At 43.0% G+C, this 22,702-nt stretch overlaps 1 protein-coding gene across 1 annotated transcript in view; it reads left to right on the top strand.

Moving 5' to 3' along the window:
• Nucleotides 1-22,702, top strand: part of TRAPPC10 (trafficking protein particle complex subunit 10) — an 88,947-nt gene that overhangs the window by 34,343 nt on the left and 31,902 nt on the right. Inside the window, exons 3-7 of the mRNA XM_075542230.1 lie at nucleotides 1,190-1,325; nucleotides 7,884-8,080; nucleotides 12,051-12,246; nucleotides 14,909-15,020; nucleotides 17,517-17,764. Coding sequence (XP_075398345.1) covers nucleotides 1,190-1,325; nucleotides 7,884-8,080; nucleotides 12,051-12,246; nucleotides 14,909-15,020; nucleotides 17,517-17,764 — 889 coding nt within the window. The remainder of the gene's footprint in view (nucleotides 1-1,189; nucleotides 1,326-7,883; nucleotides 8,081-12,050; nucleotides 12,247-14,908; nucleotides 15,021-17,516; nucleotides 17,765-22,702) is intronic.

Genomic DNA, 22,702 nt, shown 5'->3' with positions numbered 1-22,702 from the left:
AGTGGTTGTTGAAATGCTACAGGGCCATGCAATGTTTTGTTCTGTTGCATGTACACTTTCCATGAATCAGTCAGCTGATTAGCATCCGTCCATCCATCCCCAAAGGAATTAAAATGAACCCACACTTAACACAGCAAAAGAAATGGCAAACAAATAAGACATAAGAGTAATTTATGAAGTTTAAGAAACAATTTTAAAAAACCCATAATATTTTAGATATTATGTGTTGGGAAAAGAAAGTATACTGTCTTTCTTGTTTTGCCCAAGACAGATGTTTTTAGCCCTTGAAAGAAAAATGTAATTTTATGTGTATTAAAAATAAAAATGTAACCAGTAGCAGGATAGAAAAACTGGTTGAATTTTCAAGTCAGCAGAGATAAAAGATGGAAGAAGAAAACTCGTTGAATTTCATTCATATAAGATCGGGAAAAAGTAGGTGCACGTAGAAATTCTGCAAGTCCAAGCGTAAGCACAGTCACATACACGTGATTGGTTTCAACTGATTAAAACACAGATTGCTTAGGTTGCATCATCCAGCTAGTGGTTAGACACGACACACCCAGAGTAGAGCATATGGCCATTGAAAAAAGATACATGGAGCATAAGGTCTTGTTTACGAATAATAGTAATATCGTGTCGATTTTCTGGGCTAGCGTTTAGATGCATGTAAGCTAGTGGGATTTCTCCGTGGCACTGTAGCTCTTGAGAATAAAAGGTTTATACCACAACTTAATTTCTGCTTTTTAATAAACACTTAATCTCGTTCTTGGATAATGCAGGTTGTAAAAGGCTTAGCTAATGCAGCTAAAAGAGTTAACACTTAAAACTGAACGTTACCTTTGGGGATACTCTTTTCTTCTTTTTGGTGATTTAGAAATGAAGTTACACTGCAGTTAATAAAATCCATTGTTCAGAAGTCTGTATTGTTGGAATGGCCTGGCTGGTTAAAGTGAATACATGGAAGAATAGGTATTGTGTAAGCATCATTGAATAAAAAGAAAATTTTTATGAACAGGGAACTTTGGTATATAATTGAAAAGTGTTAAAAGTAACTCATAAAATAGTTTGGTCAAAGTGATTACGAATAAATATACTTCTGAACTCACTGATCTGGTTCAGGCTATTTATTTATTTATTCTCAACTTTCTTGAGTTGTTTACCTCCTTGATTTTTTACAAATTGTTCATAGGTCCTATGGCCGAGCTCCAAAGATGATCCACTTGGAATCTAATTTTGTGCAGTTCAAGGAGGAGCTGCTGCCCAAAGAAGGAAACAAAGCTCTGCTTACTTTCCCCTTCCTTCACATTTACTGGACAGAATGCTGTGTAAGTACTCATTTAGGGAAAAGCGACGAGCAAGTGTCTTGCAATAGGATTGAACATTCATGGCTCTCTGTTCTAAGACAACTCGAATTTTTTAAACAATAGTTTATTGGTGTTCTCACTTTTTTTCTCCTCTCCTCAGCCATATGCTTGGCTTGTCCTGTGTGCTTCTGCTCAGACAATGGCATTTTATAGACTATTGGCCAGTTATTTTATAGAATGTCCCTCAACCTCACATTGCCACATATTTCATTATGATTGGGTTCAGGTGTGGAACCCAACTGGAATCCCAATAAAGTGATGTTGTATCCGTCTCGGAGTTTCACATCTGGAGACTCCTGACGATGTCCATCTTTCCCTGTGTCAGGAGTCCCCGAGGACACTCTTAGGTTCAGTGATTTATTAGAAGAACTCGGAGGACTCAGGATATAGTCATACTCATGGGTATAATTTAGTCTAGCAAAAAGGATACAAAGCAGAATCAGTAAGGGAAAGGGTGCTAGGGATAGAGTCCTGGAAACCACGCACAAACTTCCAGCGCCCTTCCCAGTGAGTTCCATGGGATGTACTTAATTACCCCAGCCGTAAGTTGTGAAGTGTTGTTACCTGGGGAAGCTCCTCAAGAGACTCAACACCCAGGACTTTCATTTGGTTTCTTGGATAGCTTCTGCTTGGCACATATGGATGTTCTAGACTCCCACAAAGAAAGCAGCATGAACCATATTTGGATATACAGGTTAGGCACCAGGAACTAGACTTAACATTGGAGAATGATGGGAACCTTCAACCCCCAAATTCCCAGAGCCAATCTTGTAGGTAGACCTTTCAGAGGAAAGCAGCCAATCTGCTGTGGTAACTCTTTTCTGTCTAGCCCCTGATTGGCTTGTTAGTTTTAATCAAAGAGTTGTCTAGTTCCTCCATGGCATCATTACTGCTTTCTTTTTGAAACTAGTGCACCATCTCTAGGGACACTCCTTAAGATCAGGTAAAGATTCTGATATTCATGAGACTTCCCTACTTAGACTTCACATTCTGTTGGTGACTCCTGAATTTGTCTTTACCAGAGAAGGTAGCAGATGGCACTCCTTCCCTAAAGAGCCTACATGGACTTCCCTTTTACTCAGTGGCTATAGTCAAAGACCCTTAACTTATTTTGAAGCCCAGATTGTCATTTCAAGTTGCTCCTGTGCCCATTTAGGTCCTTTCAAACTTTTGGGGATAACATTTACTTTAAGATCATCTTGTACCTTCACTGTCTGAACTTTGAACCAGCCGCTTCTCCCCAGAACCTTGTTTTTTTGACACTGCATTTGCTCACTGCCATTGGAGTAGCATTGTGTCTAGACCCTGCTAATAGACAGCATTAAGAAATGGCACATGAGGGGGCTTCAGAAAGTTGGTGGCGATGTGCAATTGAAAGATAATGGCATTTATGAGTTGCTACTGAAAACTAGAATTCCAGCCCAACTCCCCAGCGTTCTTCCATGTCCTTTCCCATTCCATGATTTGTATCTACACATTTACTTGCTTAATCCTGCAACCTGCTTGGGATAGTTTCAGGGTTGTTCACACACGCGCGCACGCACACGCACACACGCACACACTCACTCTCCAGGGATAAACGTGCTAGGTTTTGTTGATAGGTCTTATTTACTAACTGGCAGGACTAGTCTCCCCATAGAATTCATAGAATTTTAGTGTCAGCTTGCTTAGTTCCAGAAGTCTTGTAGGTATTTCTGCTGAGGTCCATGAACTGATTGTTGAGGCATGCTAACCAAGAACAAAGGATGCCGCGCCATTTATAGAAATCTGTCCTTGCGTGGCTTTCAGGGATGTTCGTCATATAGATTTTAAACATTTCTTGTTAAATTTATATTATCTAAGTATTTTACTTTCTTTTGTTGCTCATTGTAAATGTGGTTTCCTCTTCCACTATAGCTTCCCGTTGGTTATTTTTGTGTCTGTGATGATTATTGATTGTTTTCGTGTTAGTGTTGCCTTGTTGTTGCTAGTTGCTACTGAGTTTCAGTTGTAGATTTGTAAGCAAAATAAATGTCCTTCTTAAACCACTACATTTTGGAAAGGTTCGTTATAAGTAATTTGTTATAAGCAATTAACTGTCACATCAGGCCCAAAGACTAGAGGTCCTTTGATAAAGGAATGTCTTAAATAACTTACAGATTCCTTGGAGAAGAATTTTAATTAGAACAAACCCAAACTAGAAACATGATATGATTCTCCATGATCTATGCCTTCCTTTATGTCTTTATAATGAGCTATTTTAGTATTTTTCATAAAAGTCTTGCATTTTTAATTTTTTATTGTTACAGTTTTTGTGACCATTATGAGCATAGTCCTTTCTTAAAATTACATTTGCTAGTAGGGAGTCTTTTTAAAAAAATTATTCTTGCTTATTTATTTTTTCTTAATGTTGCCAGTAAGTATAGGATTTTGTATTTAAAAGTAAAACTGGTCTGCCATATTTTTAATGTTGTCTTTGTTTTGTTATGATTGTGATAACTAAGCAATACATATTAAACTGCTTCAATTTTTTTCTGTAAGATACATTCTAACTAAAGTAGAGATGGTTTCATAGCACACACTTAGCCTGGTACATTTTCAAGGGAAACTGATCAACATTTCAGTTTCTTCTCTAGTTCTTAGTCTAGTTACATGTAACATCTCACTTAGGTTTTCCAGTTTGTTGGCATAAACATGCACACAGGTAATATTGTGGATTAGTTAAAAGGTATCAGCCCGGCTATGTACTACAAAATAACAAGATAATAAATACTGTATGTTTCCATTGATAACCCAAGGCAAAAGCAAATTGGAAGTTAACAAATTGAGATTGGGACTTCACAAGGAAACTTTTAGGGTGAATGAAAATGTTCTGTATCTTGAATTGGGTGTTAACTCCTATGTCTTTATTTATCATAACTGATGGAGCTGTTTCTTCTCTTAAAATACGTCTTGTGATACTGAACATCATTCTTGTGGTTATTTCCCATCCATGTATCTTCTTGGGTGAAGGTTTTTTCAAGTCTTTTGCACACTTTAAAATTGTGTATGTGTCTTTTAAATATTTGGTTTTAGCTTGTCTGTACACAATAGAAGAGTTAGTCTTCAAACCTAGAAACCGACCATGGCAGAGAGTTACCTGGTGTAGACACATGCTCTCTATCACCAGGGCGTTCTCCAGTTTCGTTGAATGTGTACTTGATGGCTTGAAGTTATCTCGCCCTCTCTCGCTCTTTCTCTTTCACTCTTTTTTGGGGGCGGGGGTGTGTGGGGTGGGCAGAAAGCTATCCGACTCTTCCAGCATCTTTTTTTTTTAATGTTACCTTTTCTCTTTGAATTGCCTTGGCATTTTATTAAAATCAGTTGACCTTATATATGTGTGTGGGTCTGTGTCTGGACTCTCCTTTTTCTATCAGTGCAATTCTCTATCTTTGATCCTTTGCCTTTCCATATACAGTTCAGCATCTCAGTTCCTACCAAAAAAGTCTGTTGAGATTTTGATTGAGATGGTCCTAAGTTTGTAGGTCCATTTGGAGGTTCTTGAGCCCTCTGATTTGCGAGCAAGATCTAGCTCTCCATTTATTAGGGCCTGGTGTGTTTTCTTTCAGCAGTTTCTCAGTAGTTTTCTGTGTGTAGGTTTTGTATAAAACTCTCGGTCAGCAAATCAATTCTGACTTATAGAGGACCCTCTTAGACAGGGGTTTCTGAGACTGTAACTCTTTATGGAGTAGAAAGCCTCCTCTTTCTCTCACAGAGTGGCTGGTGGTTTCAAACTGCTGACTTTGCAGCCCATCGCCAGAGCTTTGACAAATGGAGCTGTACTTGATACTTTTGTCTTATTTTAAGTAGTTTTTTAAAAAAAATGTCAGTGTCAATCACTGCCATCTAGAAATGCACCCAATTAAAAAAAATATTGCCCTTATGCCCTTCGACATATAACCACTTATTTAGTTCAGTTTCCTACATAGACAGTCCTATAGAGTGTACAATTTGAGAGCTTTACTTTATTCTTTTTTATTTAGATTTTTTTTTTTTTTGCTGCATACAAGTAAGTGGCTACATCTCCAGGAACATGTTGGAAAGAATTGGTGAGAAAATGGTCATCTCTGCCCTGCTCCTGACCTCAGGAGAAAAGTGGGTAGTCTTTCACTGTTTAGAGTGTTGTTAGCTTTGGATTTTCATTGATGCTCTTCATTGGCTTGAAGACATTCTCTTCTATTTGTAGTTTTCCAAAAGTTTCAAACAAGAATGGGTATTGAATTCTTCTCTAATTCTTTTTCAGCATCCATTGAGATGATCACTTAGTTTTCCTTTTGTAATGTATAAATTTGTTAAACTATAATAATTAAAAACACTGACTGATACTTAAACCCCCACTTGATCATTGTATGTTATTATATATATATCCCCCACCGGTCATTGTATCTGATTTGCCGAAGTTTTGTTAGGACTTTTCCATTGTTTGGGCAAGCTGTGGATCTGTAGTTTCCTTATGTCTCTTTATGGTGTGGCATTGGTGATGCCGGTCTCTCATCCTTAGGTTGTGTAGCATTCCTTTGCTCATTTTCTAGGGAGAAAAGGTGGGTTTGCTATTTTCTCTTCCTTAAATATTGCCTTGGAGTTGGGCTCATGGAGACATAGATTTTAAACTATTTAGCTTATTTAAAAGATATAGGCTATTTGGGATATCTATTTCTTCTTGGATGAACTTTTGTATGAATTTTTGTTTCTTTAGGGGTCATTATTCTGGCTTGCTTAGCTTGATCCCCCTCTGAAGAAGTTTTTTTCTTCTAACGTTTCAATTGCTTACTCCAAATATTTATTCCTAAAATTATTCTTCAAGACTTTTTGAAACTTTTGCGTGATCCCTTTTTTTGTGTGGTGAGATCTTACTGAGAGTCCCTGTAAGCCTGGGGTGGGCCAGCTCCTCCCTGTGTGCAGAGTGGTGGTTCATCATGCCAGTCAGGCTCTCTCATGGGGTTGAGTGAAGGGGATGCCCACCAGCAGGCATTTTAGTGCTGTGTGTTAGTCACCAGAGAGGATTTCACTCTTGGCTCTAACGTGATGGGCAGAAGACTGCACTTTGAGTTTGGTCTTTGAATTCTCGAGAGTTGAAAGCTGCCAGCCCCTCCTGCCCTCTGTTCTCACTCTTTACACAGAATATTCCTGGGACTCTTGGAAAGCCAATGGCACACCAATATGCCACATCCTACAGTTCCAAGTCTCCAAAACAACCATTTCTCTGGAAAATTTACAGCATTTGGTTAAGTTATTGCTGGCTATTTCCTTCCAGAACAGTGATTTTCACTCTGAATTTGCTACTTGAATGTAAGGAATGCTACACAGGGGCAGTTCTTCTCTGCCATGTAAGTCATCAGAATTGACTTGATGGCAGTGACTTTGAGTAACATCAGTTATAAATAAGATGACGAGAGAGTAAATAGTTGTGTTTTGCCGAGTCTCTGTAATGCTGATACTATCATCTCCCTCCTTCAACTCATGGAGGGAAGGAAAGGAAGGTGTCTTCCCCAGAGGCACTTTCCTGGCACCAGCAGTGGGTTGATTTGTATGGCCAGTGGAGTGCGCTCATCTGAAGAAGTGCTGCGCTCCCCTCTTCTCTTGGGCCTGCACTTTAAGTTGCCTGGTCCTGCTGTGACCATGGTCACTAGCTGAGCACAGGGGTGTATGAGGGGCCACTAGGAAACGGGCTGGGGGGCTGTATTAATGAGGTGTGTGAGCACAGAGGCTTTGGAAGTGGCTTAAAGCACCAGGTTATCGAACAGGTGCATCACTGTGGGCCGGTGAGCTCTCTAACCCTCGTTGCCCTCCTCTATAGAGTTGGAGTGGCCGTACATCTCAGTGTTGTATTTTGAGATGAGGTACATGAAATGAAGGGCTTGCTGCTAGGCCTTACACAGCACACGTGCAAGCAGTGAATGGTTGGCTGCTGGTCTCCCCCTTCAGTGCCCACGGTCCCTCTAAAGCAGTGGGTCTCAACCTTCCTAATGCCACAACCCTTTCATACAGTTCTTCATGTGGTGGGGACCCCCACCATAACATTTTTATTGCTACTTCATCACTAATTTTGCTACTGTTATGAATCGTCGTGTAAATATCTGAGATGCAGGATGTATCTTCATTATTACAAATTGAACAACATGAAAGCATAGTGACTCATCACAAAAACAATATGTAATTCTATTACTGTGAAATATTTATTTCTAATTACAAATAAATGAAATTTTGTCTTGAAGCATGGTGTAGCATGGGTAACAGTCTTCATTCACTCTGGGTACTCGTATGTGGGCGGACCCGCCTGGAGACGGATAGAGGAGCACAGTGTCTAGGTTCCTAAGACCATCGAAAATATGTGTTTTATGATGGTCTTAAGTGACCCCTGTGAAAGGGTCGTTCGACCCAGAGGTTGAGAACCGCTGCTCTAAAGCATTGTGGCCAAGAGCTCTCGGTGATGGGCCAGTTCTGCCTGAGTAGCTAATGGGCATTGATTAACGTGCTTTCACGTGACTTGTTTATTTTTAGGATACTGAAGTATATAAAGCGACAGTAAAAGATGACCTCACCAAATGGCAGAATGTTCTGAAAGCTCATAGCTCTGTGGACTGGTTAATAGTGGTAGTTGAAAATGATGCCAAGAAAAAAAACAAAACCAACATCCTCCCCCGAACGTCTATTGTGGACAAAATAAGAAATGATTTTTGTAATAAGCAGAGTGACAGGTAAGTGTCCCTTTTACCTCATTTGGCTAATCCGCTGTAGGTCAGTGCTTTCGGCACAATACTAACTCTTCTCTGAGCCCTGCCTTCACGAGTGGCTGCACTGGACCTGACTCTGAAAAGAAGTCCAGGCCCCTCGCTTCCTGATGTCCTAGTGGGGCGGATGGGAGGCTTTAGACAGTCATTGCCCACATGCGTGGCTTGGGGGAAGAGGATGCTGTGGTCCTATACTGAGGGAGGCCTCCTCTGTTTTGATGGTTTGACTTAACACTGATTGAGAGTTCAACAGTTTAAAAAAAAAATCTAACTTAAAAATCTTCCCTTACTTCAGAATGAGCCCCAGCCAGGCCTTTGAGAGTTCTTTCATTTCTTGGGATGGCGTCTCCTGTCTTCACTCTGACCTCCCTTTGTGGAGTAGCGCTCTTTCTCTCTCCTGATGGTGCCATCTCTGATGGCCTTGACTGCTGTGACCATCAGCTCCCGCGTGCGTAGCGTTTGTGATGTGCATATCAGAGCCCAGTGTCCTCCCTCACTCACCCAGCACGTAGTCTGGACTGCTGTGCTCCCAGCACCATGCCAGGCTTTGGCAGCCAGGGTGGCAGAAATAGCCATGGTCCCTGCTCTGGCACAACATAGCATCCAGTAGCAGAGATGGGCATAGGGGCACCACATTGTGATCCTCGATGGGAAGGTGGTCCCCAGCGCACCCCATGGGATGAGGGAAGGCTTCCCTGAGAAAAGTGCTGGTTAGGTTAAGAAATAAAGAATGAGAAGGAATTAGGGAGTGTGTGTGGAGGAGAAACCCTGTGTCCAGAGCCTTGAGTGCTGATCATCCAGTGACTCCTGCTCTGCTGTTGGGGTTGGTGCGTGTCAGCTTCACATGCTGTTGTCAGCCCAGTGAGAGGCAGGTTCTTCAGGGGAAGGGCCACGCAGGGGTTCCACACAGGACTAGGCACACAGTAGTGTGTGAACTTGACTTATTTATAGTTGGAATTAAATGCTAGATTTTTGAGCTCATGGTTAGCATAGAGAAATTTCATGCCATCTGGGTTTTTATATTTTCTTGAATGTCAGTCATTATTAATAAATTTGTTACCCAAGAGGCACAGCTATTTAGCATTTTAACAAGATGCCAAACCGCTGGGGGTATTTCTTAAGCCTCACTAACATGTCTGGGCTGAGCACAGAGTGGGTGATTCTAAAGAAGAAGCAAGAGGTGAGCTAATTCTCTAACCATGGCAGATGGGGCAAGTGTTGGGTAATGAAACACTGAGGTTGAGCCAGATAGCAAAACCAAGTGGTGTCTGAGGTTTTGAAAAATAAAACAAATTGGATTTGTGTGGGATTTTATTAAGTCAAATCTTAGTATGTTAGTTTGACTTTTAAAAATGTTCAATATCTGTGATAACATTTCAAAGTGCTGATTTCTTTCTTTAAAGTTTTGGTAGTAAGTCCATCTAATTTCCAGGACCTTGTTTTTACTGAGGGCACTTATATTTAAATTGCTTTTAATAATTATTCTTTATATGTAAAAACTTCATTTACTAAAGCTCTTGAACATTTAGTCTTTGGTAACAAGCGTTATGATGCGTGTTAATTTGCACAGTCCACTTTAGCAAATATTTTTTAGTGTTAAAAAACTAGGTAAGAATTTAATCAATTTGAACTTAGTAAATCTGAATTACAATTGTTTAATTATACCGTATGATATCTGGCATTTGGACGTATTGAAGCAGTTAGACTTAATATAGTTTACAAGTTTTTAAACTTAAAATTTATTTCTATTATAAAAACATTTGTACAATTACTAGAAAAAGTCAATGAACAAAATGAAAATGGATATCAGCTCAATATTTTGATACATATCTTTCTAGACTTTTATCTGTTTATATACATGCACACATATGCACATGTACATTTGCATATTTTGAAGTAATAGCATATTTTCATAATGCTTTTTACATGTTCCTTTAACTTGATATATTGCAAAAACTTTTCTACAAAGAGTAAATTGTGTTTCTATACCATGATTGTTAATGAGACTCCAAGAGTATTCGTGTAGTGTAAGTTATTTTCACAATCTTCTGCTGCACTTAAGCTTATTGCTTATGTTTTTGGTAGACACAGATTGATGAGCATCTTTCTAGCTGAAGTGTTCTGTGCATCCTCAATTGCTTCCTTGGGATAGATTCCTGAAAGGAATTGTTGGGTAAAGGCTTTGCACACTTTTTGGGCATTTGGTAAGTATCATCAAGTGCCATGCTGGCTTGCTAAGAAGGCAAGAGAGGAGCGGTCACTGAAGGGAGCTCCCAGCTTCGTGCTGCACTTCCAGAGCAGCTGTTTGGCCACTTCTTGGAAAATGTGCTAGTCTTGCAGAGAGCTGTTGGCCCTTGGACTTAACCATGCAAGAAGCTTGCTGTGACTTCTGGAGTGTAGTTATTTTTCTTTAATTTTTTTCTTTAAATGTGAAGATCGAGAAGCAGGGTGTGTTGCAAGGCGTGAGAAGTGGTTGAGGGAACACGGTACATGCACAGTGCTGACTGAGGAGAGCCCAGGTCTCACGAGAGCACCTCGGCTGCTGAAGGACACTGCTCTGGCGTTTGGTGGCTGCTTCTGCAGCCACGGCACCAGTAGTACCCTGGAGGAGATGTCTGTACCTTACAGATAGGTGGCTCAGCTCAAGTAGCAAAGAGGATGTTAATGTTAGTTCTTCAGGTGCGTGTAGAAATCAGCAGGTTCTCTTATCTTCAGGAGAAGATGCAGTGTGGAGGATGGGGTGACGGGAATTACTGTCAGCTCTCAGTGTTGTTCGTTTCTGATTTTCCTCTTGGTACTGATGATTCACTTGGTGGGACTGTGCTGTTTCACCCTTTCACTCTTTTTGTCCACTGCTGTATAATCTCATAGTTTTTAGCCCTTCCTTCAAAATGTGTGTTGAGCATAGAGAAAATGTACCAGTAAGTCATTTTTTTCTCTCCTGTTGATAATTTAGGTGGTAAATGAACTAAAGGAAAGTCTTGGAGCTCCTGCTTCAGTGCTGTAAAATGATTTCTGATTTAATGTCCATCCGTCTCCTTTCTAAATTACTCTGATCCCTAGTAAGGACAGTGCCCCTTTCTAACGTATCACCCTCCTTTATTGTCTTTTCCAGACACATTGGAAACATTTTTGTAATTGTATGGCTTTGATATTTTTACACCAAGGGTGTGAAGCCTTTTTGTAGTAACATTGTCTCAAACCTAGGTTTATAGTTTATAGGTTTGCCCATGGTTAAAGCATTTATTGTTTGTTTATCCTGACCTTGAGGATCCCACGGAGGAGCACAAGCAGGCATGCCAAGTGGAAAAGTCTTTTGTAACCCCTGTCCCTGTGGGTGGAGTTGGAAGGGAGAGTCACGGAGGGGAGACATCTCTGTCAGCTTGTGATGGGGGAGTAGGAATGTGCTAGATGGAAAGATGGAGAGAAGGAGGAGGTCCGTGGATTGGAACTAGAGCTAGTAAGAGCCAATCCAAGACACCAGATTGGATCCATGCTGTAATGGGTTTGTACCAGTTTCGTGGTAAGCTTCTACAGTTTATCCTGTCAGTTATGGGGGAGCCAGCAGAGGCTTCTGAAGGAATGGATGAGGGTTTGGCCGAATCCCCTGCAATCACCATATTTTCGAAGAACCCGGAGACAGAGTCTACCCAAGACTCAACCTAAAGCCCTTCTTCCCGTCCAGCCTGTCCTGTAGCAGACTGCAGGCGATTCTCCAGCTCTTCCCCGCGTGTGCGGCCTCAGGTCTGTTTAGGATGAAGTCTGTTCCAGTCCGGCTCCTCACTGCCTGCCTAGTGTTTTCCACCCACTACAGAAAAGGAAGAGGAGCGGGAGCAGGGAAGGGAAGGGAGGAAATAAAGTTGCACTCCTAGAAGACTGGGGCTGTGGAGCCCCGTTTGGGGAGGTGTTCCCAAGTGGACCCTTCATGTCTTTGCAGGTGTGTCGTGCTGTCCGACCCCTTGAAGGACTCTTCCCGAACTCAGGAATCCTGGAATGCCTTCCTGACCAAACTCAGGACGTTGCTTCTCATGTCTTTTACCAAAAACCTAGGCAAGTTTGAAGACGACATGAGAACCTTGAGGGAGAAGAGGACTGAGCCGGGCTGGAGCTTTTGTGAATATTTCATGGTTCAGGTACTTGGCTAATCTCAGAACTAAACCATGTCCCTCTCCCTCCCTTCCTTTCCCTCCCTCTTTCTTTCTTAGGAGGCAGCTTTATCATGGCAATTCTAGTAGCTAGAGTAGACTGGTTCTGCTTCTTGGCATTTAAAGAAGACCAGAGATGGTCTCCTGAGGGATTATATCATTAACTCCCCTGCTGCTTGGGGGCTTGGCATGTAGCCTTCTTTTGAAATAGCGTTGTCCTCAGAGCGAACTTGGTTTTGTTAGTCTCTGGGGGCCTTTTGGGTTATGTGCTATGGAAATGAATTAGGCAGAGCTGTGGGCAGCGATCACGACGGGAGTAACTTCATTACACTGAGTGTTCACCACATGCCAGCCACTGTGGTCAAGTTATTGAGATGTTTAAGCATTTGAATGTTTACTGCACAAGCAGCTAGTTTTTCCTTTTAGGGGAAATGGCCTTAAATTCACAAAGGGACAGCGAATCAATTACTATGGACGAGGGGAACTCCTCTCATGTTTCAAAGAATGTCATGAAGGTTGCTCTCAGGATTCCTTATTGCCCTACCATCTTCTGACTGAAAAGCATGATTTTCATGTTTATATGTTACCTGTGTATGACTTAGTACAGGGTGAATACTTAGAAGGAAAATTGTGATTTTTATTTCTTATTATGATCTTTTTCTAGGTGTGTTTGGTGAGTTGGATCTGGAACATTAAGGAAATTTGAATATGTTGGTCCTTTTTTGTAGGCTAGGTCTGTTGTAGACCTTTCAGACTGCTCTGCCATTCTGCCCTTGGAGCTCCTTAGGCTGAGTCTCTAGGAGTTACAAAGATGGTGGAGGCTAAATTGGCCGGGTGTTATTGGATCAGGCTGGAAGGTATCAGTTTGAACTCATCGCTGGATGGATGGATGGATAAATGGATCGATGGCTAGGACACATATTCTGCCCAAGAGAAGCGAACATAAAAACCAAACCCTGATTTGGACCCGTGGCGACCCTATATAGAGTCTCTGAGTCTGCAAGTCCTTATGGGAGCAGACAACTCCATCTCTGACGCGCAGAGCAGCCAGTGGGGCCACACCAGTGACTTGTGGTTTGTAGCCCAGTACAGAACCTACTGCACCACCAGGGCTCCAAATCACAAGGGAGCTTCTTGACACGAGACACCGAGAAGTGGGCAACATCACTTAAGTGGGAAAATGCACAGCCCCATGCCAATATTGAGAAAATACCAAACTAACCCAACTTGAGGGATAGTAGAACACACACACACACACACACACACACACAACTGAAACCATACTCTTTACAACTAGCAACGTGTGGGAAGAAAAGAAACCCAAAAACCTATTCCAGACTGGGGGTGGGGAGGTGGGGGCTGTAGAGTCGAAACAGCAGTGCAGTGCAGTGTGGGCTCCTGGGCAGGATCCAGCGATCCAGGAAAAGGACATGAGTGGAAAGAGTGATGGGACACTCGCTTAGTTAATAGTTTTGGGCCAACGTTAATGTTCTGGTTTTGAGGCTCGGACTATGAGTATCTAAGATATTAAGTCTAAAACTTAAATATCTTAGATACTTAAAAATAAATTTAAGTTTTCAAGTACAGAAAATATAAGGAAGTAAATTTCTCTTGCAAACAGCATTTTCAGGGAAAACAATATACAAAAGAGCTTCAGGAGTTGCAGAGCTGAGGAGGAGACAGTACGTTTCTCTTCCCAACGTCTCTGGGCAGCAGTTTGGTGAAAATAATAGCAGCCAGTCCTCGCTGACTACTGCATGTGCCAGGGCTCTTCTGTGCACTTGGCAGAAATTAATGTACTTGCCACACAAAAATCTTACTGCAGGTGATGAGGGAGCTGCATTCTACGAAGAAATCCAGGCACAGGTAGTTGTAGTCCTTTGCCCAGCTTACACAGCTGTAGCAGGATTGCAGTCAGGAAGTGGCGGCATCTGAATCGTAACCCAAACAAAAAAAACACCCCCAGATTCACTGCTGTCTAACTCACAGTGACCCAGCAGGACAGAGGAGAACTGCTGGGGTCCGAGGCTGCAGTCTTTACAGAAGCAAACTGCTGCATCTTTTTTTTTTAACCTCACACTGAAAAATACACACCAGCACTTGTGTGTAAAAATGACCCCATGCCAGTACTGAGAAAACATCCAACTCACCAAGGACTGTAAGACAAAACAGAAACCTGACCAGTATTCTTCGCACTCTCACAGTTTCTTGAAAGAAAAGAGAATGACTGGTGATTTAAAGCCAGCAGGGACACCTAAGCTGGTGCTCTGTTCCCACCCAGCAGGGCCGCACCCCGGCCTGCAGGGATCTCTGAAGTCCACTAATACCCTAGGACGTGGGCTCAAATATGTGAATACTGTCTGTGTAGACAGTTCTTTTTAACATGAAATCACAGGAAACAGCACCTGTGCTGCCTTTGCTGACATTCTCTCGTTCAGCAAATGTTCCTGTGCTCCTGCCTGGGCCAGGCCCCCTGGTGTCCACTGCTGGCTGCGGGTGCTGAACCTGGACACACTGTGGCCGTTACATGGAGTCCATGTCAACGCCGTCGCAGTGGCCTGCTTTTCTCTGCTGTAATGTAAGGAGCGTTGTATAGTATCTCATGAGGTTGATTCATGCTTTTGCATTTTTGAACTCCCCGGGTAACTAGGAGGAACTGGCCTTTGTGTTTGAGATGCTGCAGCAGTTTGAAGACGCCCTGGTGCAGTACGATGAGCTGGACGCCCTGTTTTCTCAGTACGTCGTCAACTTCGGTGCCGGCGGTGAGTGGGGTTGCTTCAGAGATTTATCGTCTAGAGAGGTCGCTGACTCGGGATGACTAAATCATCTTTTGTTATTCTGTAACAGAAATTCGATGGGATTTGTTTTTAGGTTCCTAAGGGAAGTGAAGTGAGAATGAAGAATCAGATCACTTTCAGTTTAGGAAGGACCTTCAGTGTGCCAGCATTTTAGGTGTGTTTGTTTCAGATGTAAGGCATCGTTTCTGCATGCAGGGGGGTCAGTGATGCTGCCCTTCCCCGCCTGCTTGTTGAAGCCTCTGCTGTTGAGAGTGCCTTTATTATTCAGTCCCCTTTACAGGGGACTTCATGGCACCGTTGTCCTGGGTATTCATCTTTGCGGGGATAACTTCAGCAATGAAGTCTTAAGTAAAACCAAAAGGTTAAACTACAAATTAGCATGAAGAAAACATATACAAAGAAAACAATTATAATTGTCCTCAGTTTTTTGGTTGACATTTATTTTGCAAGCAGTGATATCATATTCGACAGCTATTTCTCTGTAGCTTACCTGCGACAGGTACCCCTGCAGGTCGACAGACGGAGTCCTTAGTTTTGTTGGTAGTTGCATAACCCCACACAGTGTGGGTGAGTTACAGTTCTTGAGCCATCTCCTGTTGCTGGGCATGTGGCTTGTTCTCTCTGCTGTCACATCAAGTAATGCTGTAGTAGACATCTTTGTCCAGTGGGCTCTAAAGAGCCCTTGTCACACTGTGTAAAGAAGACAGTCATTGCCAGGAGCCCTGTGCAAAGATGGAGTGCTGGGACCATCAGCTTTGGCGGGGCCACCTTCCTTACTCTGGAAGTGAAGGGTGAAAGGTCGCTAATTTGAACCTGCTCCAAACCAATTTTTAGGATGATCAGGTCTGGCTAGCTTACTCTGCTAAGATAGAAATGCTTACATAACCATGAAAGCCAAACTCATTTGGCTCCTGCCCCCTTTTCAGAAAAAGAAATTACTCAGTGCCTCCATGTTGATGAAAAGCTTTCGTACTATAGCCTCTAGTTCAGGATAAAGTCTGGTGTCTGCTGGTGCAGCCCTGCTGGATTGCTCCGGTGCCCCTCGGGGGCCATACAGCAGCCCACTTTGGGAAACATTGCGTTCAAGCCAAGCATTTATTTAATAAATGTGTTAGGGAGCTAATATTATGTTTCCTACATAAGTTATGCGCGTAATTTCTTTAACTTGTCTTTTTTTTTCCTCTTTAAAAACAAATCTGGGGTAATGTAAAATCCACTAGTAATCTTGGACAGTTTTGTAGTTGAATGAGAAGTTGTTCATTTTTGCTGCCCCCTTTAACAAATGGGCCCAACTCTGTGTTAGGCGTTGTTATACGCACAGTGTGGAACAAAGCCAGACCCCTTCCTTCATGGGCCTGCTTTGTAGAAGAGCAGACAGGCACAGAAAAGTAAATAAAGAACTTAAGGTCAGATAGTAATAGTACTGTGAACAGAAAGACACAGGTTAGGAGGCTAGAATGCCCAAAGGTGCAGTCAGGGGAGGCCTCCCTGAGGAGGGAGCTTTGGTGCAGAGATCTGATGGGAATGTGGGTGGGAGAGGATGATTTGGGGCTGTGGCCTGAGGTGGGCATGGGTAGCCATGTGCTGATTTTGGTTTTTTGTTTTTTGAAAAGCCCTGAGCAAAGAGGCAGAGCTAGAAGGAGCACAGCACCTCAAAGCTGATCCCCTCCGTGCGGTCTTCATGGCTTCTAAAACTCAAAGCCGTGCAGGCTGCTGTTAGTGGAGTGTAGCCTTCAGTGCTCAGTAACATCAAGTGAGGGTGGGATGAATTGGCTACGGCACTTCCCTGTTAGACAAAGAAAACAGCTTTCTGACTTTCTATAAAGATGAGTGGCTTGTTGCCAAAGATTCTCATGTTAATCTGACGATCATTGTGAGCCTTTGGGTAATTGGTTACAATTGGGGGCTTTGGTGGAGATTTTTGACAAGCTGACATTTCCCTGTTGCTCCCTGCTATAGTCCTTCTTCCTCCACTAGGAGCCTGCCTCACATCATTGACACATTTGAGGGCCAGGCACAAGGATTGTGTGAGTCAGGAAAGAGGAGAGAGCCAAGGAAGAAACACGAGGAGCACCATAGTCAGCTGGGCATGCCACCCTCTAGGGCATCTTTATAGACCCTCAGGCCAGCCCAGTGCCCTCTCTTGGGCTGACTGATTGCCCCTCACCCTCGCCCCAAATCAACTTGCATTGCCACTGGTTTGCCTCCCACTATGTTTTCTAGACAGGGGCCATGCTCGGGTGAAACGTGAGCCCGGCTGCCTTTCACCTTCACCCCTGCACCTGCCCCATCTCCTGATGTGTGCTGCCCTCTCCCCTACCTCTGGACAGTCCCACGTCAACCTGAAAGGACCAGGATAGTGATTAGCTAGTGAACTCTGCTGTCAGACTGCCATTCCTGTAGGAAGCTTTGGAGTCCCCATCCTTGCCAGCCTTGGCTTACTTCTGTGTGTCTGTTCAGATGGTGCGAACTGGCTGACATTTTTCTGCCAGCCAGTGAAGAGCTGGAATGGATTGATCCTCCGGAAGCCTATTGATATGGAGAAGCGAGAGCTGATCCAGAAGCAAGAAGCCACCCTGCTAGACTTGCGTAGCTACCTGTTTTCCCGCCAGTGCACACTGCTCCTCTTCCTGCAGCGGCCCTGGGAGGTGGCCCAACGTGCCCTGGAGCTGCTGCACAGCTGTGTGCAGGAGCTGAAGCTGCTAGAAGTGAGTCTGCCCTCTGCAGTCTGTCCTTCATGCAGGAAGCCCCAGAACTCTGTTTTCAAACTAATGATTTTGCATGTGAACATGCAGGTGACAATGTGAGTGATACACACAGCCAGCCATGCCTTGTTGATTGTCAATGAGAAGCTTAATTAAAGATATATTATGAATAAGTGTATGCATGTGCCTGTGCACACAAGTGTGAAAGTAGCCCGTTTGTGGGCTTTCATTTGCCTGCACAGATTGGCTTACGCAAGAACTCCGGAGCTGTTTTGCGGTGGCATGGATGTTTGAGTAGCATCAGGGAACTTGAAGTTTGTTCATCTAGAAAAGGCACATGTGCACATGCAGACAGCACACAGAACTGAGAGGATTCATTCCTTATGCACTCCTAAGTGAAGGAGCCAACTCAGCTGTCTTCAACACAACTCTGGTGCTTTGCTGACTATCTGCCCCAACCAGTGTGATAAGACTTTGTAACGAGTTCTTCTAGAATTAACTTGATTTGAAAGTACTGTGTGTATCTGCTTAGCCTCTTAACACACACCTCCACTTCCTTCCCATCTACTAATGAGACAAAAGCATCTTAAATTAAGTAACATCTCTAGTCCTATAGGAGCACAGGCCTGTCCTACTAGTCGGTGGTCCCTGCCTAGACGTTTGGATGTGGAGCCTCGTCCTCACCTCTCAAATCTATACAGCTAGAGTTGAGCAACCAAACCTTATTATGTAAATCTGTGCAGTTATTGGTATCCAAAAAAATGTTACTTTTCCACATTTGCCTAATTACCGTATATACTCATGTATAAGCCGAGTTTCCCAGCACATTTTTAATGCAGTTTTTGTGGTGGAATTAGGTGCCTTGGCTGATATTTGGGCTGGCTTATACTCAAGTATATACAGTAGTTGCCTGAAGCAAAATAAAATGGCACGAGAAACACTCAGTTCTTAAATTTTTTATTCATGCTAGGCACTGAATAGATTATTTCTGAAATAGAATTTTTCCTTTCACAATTAACTAAAATACCGTATATGCTTGTGTACAAGCCGAGTTTTTCAGCACATTTTTTTTTAAACGTTTTATTAGGGGCTCATACAACTCTTATCACAGTCCATACATATACATACATCAATTGTATAAAGCACATCTGTACATTCTTTGCCCTAATCATTTTCTTTTCCCTTTTCTTTTTTTACATTTTATTAAGGACTCATACAACTCTTATCACAATCCATACATATACATACATCAATTGTATAAAGCACATCCATACATTCCCCGCCCCAATCATTCTCAAAGCATTTGCTCTCCACTTAAGCCCTTTGCATCAGGTCCTCTTTCCCCCCCCCTCCCCGCTCCCCCCTCCCTCATGTGCCCTTTGTAATTTATACATCATTATTTTGTCATATCTTGCTCTATCCGGAGTCTCCCTCCCCCCACCCCCCCTTCTCTGTCATCCCTCTCCCAGGGAGGAGATCACAAGTGGATCCCTGTAATCAGTTCCCCCTTTCCAACCCACTCACCCTACGCTCTCCCAGCATCGCCCCTCACACCCTTGGTCCTGAAGGTATCGTCCACCCTGGATTCCCTGTGCCTCCAGCCCTCATATGTACCAGTGTACAACCTCTGCCCTATCCAGCCCTGCAAGGTAGAATTCGGATCATGGTAGTTGGGGGGAGGAAGCATCCAGGATCTGGGGGAAAGCTGTGCTCTTCGTCGGTACTACCTTGCACCCTGACTGACCCATCTCCTCTCCTAAGCCCCTCTATGAGGGGATCTCCAGTGGCCGACTCTTGGGCCTTGGGTCTCCACTCTGCACTTCCCCCTTCATTCAATGTGGTGTGTATATATATATATATATATATATATATATATATATATATACACACACACACACATTCTTCTTTTTTTTTTTTTTTGCATGATGCCTTATACCTGGTCCCTTTGACACCTCGTGATCGCACTGGCTGGTATGCTTCTTCCATGTGGGCTTTTTTGCTTCTGAGCTAGATGGCCGCTTGTTTATCTTCAAGCCTTTAAGACCCCAGACACTATCTCTTTTGATAGCCGGGCACCATCCTTTCAGCACATTTTTAATGCAGTTTTTGTGGTAAAATTAGGTGCCTCGGCTGCTATTAAGGTCGGCTTACACTCGAGTACATATGGTAACTTCTGTTCATCTGGCCAAGAGAAATTTCAAATCCAGTGTTAAACCTATTTAATATTCTATGGGGGCACCAAACTGAAAGTTTTTATACTATAAAATATTATTAGTAATGGTTTAGTCAGTATAGTAATGGTACAGCTAATACTTTTAGAAGTATAATCTAAGAACTTTTCTAAATGAGCCTTAAAATGATCCTGCCCTCTGGGCACCCCGAGTGGAGTATGCTAGATGGGATCCCCACTAAGACTTGGGTATTGTGAACTCTGACCAGTCGACTACATGACTCTGGGTGAGTCACCTCACTATTTCCAGACTCAGTTTCTAGTTGTTTGCATTCAAGAGCAAGTTCAGAGTCTCTTCTGACATCCATCTTGGTCTTTTCTTTATTTCTTGTCTTTTTAACAACAATCGTTTGCTTTCTTCATGGATGATAGTGTAATTCCATTAGCTCATCTGGTTGTCAGGCGTAGTGTTCAGTGCCTCAGATCTGTTTTGAGGTCGTCTAATCTGATGGGATGTACTCAAGTTTACTTCTGCTCTTGTACGTGTGTTTGCTTTCCTCAGCTTGATCTCGAGTTTGCACATGAACCATCGGTCTAGTCCACAGTCACTCCTGGTCTTGCTTTGGTTGATGACCTTGAGTTTCTCCATTGCCTCTTCCAGAGATGTAATCCATTTGATTCCTTTGTATTCCATCTGGTGACATCAGTGTGACTAATCACTATTGGTGGTATTGATGAAAGATGTTTGCAATGACTAATTTGTTGGTCTTGCAAAATTCTGTCATGCTGTTTCTTGTGTCATTTCTACCACTTAGTACATATTTTCCCATGACCAATTCTTCCTCTTCATTTCCAACTTTCCCATTCCAATCAGCAGTCATTATCGGTGTATCTTGATTGCATGTTTGATCAGTTTTGGACTGCAGCAGTTGGTGGTAGAATTCATGTTCAGCTTTAGTGGCTGGTGTATACATTGGAATAAAGTGGTCTTCCTGATAGGTGTGTGGAGAGAATTCTATTCATCCTAGATCTTGATAGGGTCTTTTTGATGATGAATCGGGTGCCATTCCTCTTGAATTTATCATCCCAGAAGAGTAAACCATATGATTGTCTGATTCATAATGGCCAATAGCAGTCAATTTCATCTCACTAATACCCAGGATATTGGTCTTACTGCATTCCACTTGATTTTTAACCACTCATTTTCCTAGACTCATTCTTTGCACATGCCACACTCGAATTTTCATCAGGGAACATTCGCAGCTGTTTCTTCTCGCTTTTGACTTGTCCCCCAGCAGCCGACGAAACTTGAGTTACTCCGTCCATTTCATTAAGATTGACTTTACTTCGAGGGGACAGCTCTTCTGCAGTCAGATTCTGAGGCTCATCTTCTGGCGCCATGTCAGGGTGCCTCTCCTCTTCGTAATTGGCCAGTCCCGCACTGGCCAGTCCCCCAATTCTTCCCAGTGTGTTTTCAGTCTGGAAGCTCTGCTGAACCCTGCTCACTGTGGGTGATCCTTCCGGTGTATTTGAGATACTAGGGTCAGAACTTCCAGGATACGGAACACACAAAGCACCACAGTTCGATGAGTGCAGGGGAATCCAGCCCCTCGCGCATCATCACGGGTAGTAAGTAAAGATTAGGGTAAAGTCACCGAGGGAGGAGAGATAGAACAGATTGAAATAATGCAGGCAGACACAGTTCATGGTACCAGTGCTCACCTCAGCCCCACTTGGTGGTCCACATGGAGAGAGGGAAGGGAAGGAGGACACGGGGAAAGGGAACTGGGGAGTGAGGACAGGAGAGGGGGAACTGACATGAGGTTCAGGGAGGAGCCGAGAGAGGGGGACCTTTTATTGCTGACCCAGGCCTATATATATTTGGGGGGAGTGCAAGCCCACTAATTACAGGTAAAGTCATATGTCACAGGAAGGGGTTGCAGTATAGGTTATATAGCAATGAGAGGGGGACAATGGATATACACACAATAGGAAGAGAGATTGGGGGTATGCATGTGACCAGATAGGCGGATCTTAGATTCAGGATTGTCCTTATTGATGGCCTGTCAGAGTACTTCTTTAAAGGCCGGAAGTTCCAGACAGAAAAATAAGTTAGCGTGATCCTAGTACTTCAAGCACAAAATTATCCTCTCAGCTTTCTCATCTGACAACATAGAATCTTTATCTGGTTTTTTGGTTTTGGCATTGGGCGTCGGGGGTATTGTTTGATATATATGATTTTGTTGTTGTTGTATCTTAACTGAGATTTCCAATTGGCCATCACCTCGAGATTTTTAGCGTTAAAGTTGTTATTTTTGTAGAAAGACTCACAGTCCAAAAGGTGGAAAATGGTTTACTTTTCCTAAACATTTCATTCCACTCTCGGATGTGGACTCATGTTCAGCAGGCCTGCTGGCTCTTTGCTGGATTGTCTTTGATGCTGCTTACAGTTGGCCACATTGTGCAGGGCTCCAAGCGGTGCTGTTCTGGACTGCGAGGGAAGCCAGGAAGAGCCACTCTAGGAGCCAACCTGCTTATGGGCTGCATGGACACAAGACTTTGAAGGGTACCCTTACAGATGTTAATCCTTTTGAAAGCTATGACCTTCTAAAAGCTAGATCTGATGAGGAGGTTTCTTTAGCAAGAAATGTTTGATGTATTTGCTTTTGTGGTTTTTATAGCAAGTGGCTTCCTGGTTGAATTGATTCACCTGGCTGATACAGTGGATGTGTTTGTTTGCGATGAGGAGGCAATATAGTGTGATCAGGTTA

The sequence above is a fragment of the Tenrec ecaudatus genome, chromosome 2, assembly GCF_050624435.1.
Source record: "Tenrec ecaudatus isolate mTenEca1 chromosome 2, mTenEca1.hap1, whole genome shotgun sequence".
NCBI lineage: Eukaryota > Metazoa > Chordata > Mammalia > Afrosoricida > Tenrecidae > Tenrec > Tenrec ecaudatus.
Note: the sequence above shows the minus strand (reverse complement) of the source record. Positions and strands in the feature narration are given on the sequence as shown.